The 416-nt window shown below is 53.4% G+C and overlaps 1 protein-coding gene across 1 annotated transcript in view; it reads left to right on the forward strand.

The window, feature by feature from the left end:
* Positions 1-107, forward strand: part of NDUFS7 (NADH dehydrogenase (ubiquinone) Fe-S protein 7, 20kDa (NADH-coenzyme Q reductase)) — a gene marked incomplete at its 5' end in the record, with an annotated part of 1,876 nt that extends 1,769 nt beyond the window's left edge. The window contains one exon of the mRNA XM_010138662.1: positions 10-107. Within this exon, the coding sequence (XP_010136964.1) occupies positions 10-107 (98 nt within the window). The remainder of the gene's footprint in view (positions 1-9) is intronic.
* Between the last annotated feature and the right edge of the window lie 309 nt (positions 108-416).

The following is a 416-nucleotide window of genomic DNA, read 5'->3' on the forward strand; positions in this document are numbered from 1 at the left end:
CTCCTGCAGGTTGCCCGCCTACGGCAGAAGCTTTGCTCTATGGAATCCTGCAGCTTCAGAGGAAAATCAAAAGGGAGAAGAGGATCCAGATCTGGTACAGGAAATAGCCACTTATTTATGACCCACCCGGGTTCCGCTCACACTCGTACGCACAATCGCTCCGGATCCTCACTGGCCTTCCAATAAACCCAACCCGGTCCCGACACTCTCCTGTCCTTGATGGATCCCTCGGGTCTAACGGGGATGTAACTCGTTGAAAAACTGAATTAAACAGCAGGAGTCGCACACGAGAACCCTCCTGTGGTGGTTCCGGGTCTGAACTGCCCACGAGGGAATGGGAAGGTTGGGTGACAAACACGCCCATGCAGGTGAATAAATGGCTGGGACACGGCAGTTGCAGGGTCACTCCTTTTTAA

Source organism: Buceros rhinoceros, unplaced genomic scaffold (assembly GCF_000710305.1).
Source record: "Buceros rhinoceros silvestris isolate BGI_N320 unplaced genomic scaffold, ASM71030v1 scaffold37986, whole genome shotgun sequence".
Lineage (NCBI taxonomy): Eukaryota > Metazoa > Chordata > Aves > Bucerotiformes > Bucerotidae > Buceros > Buceros rhinoceros.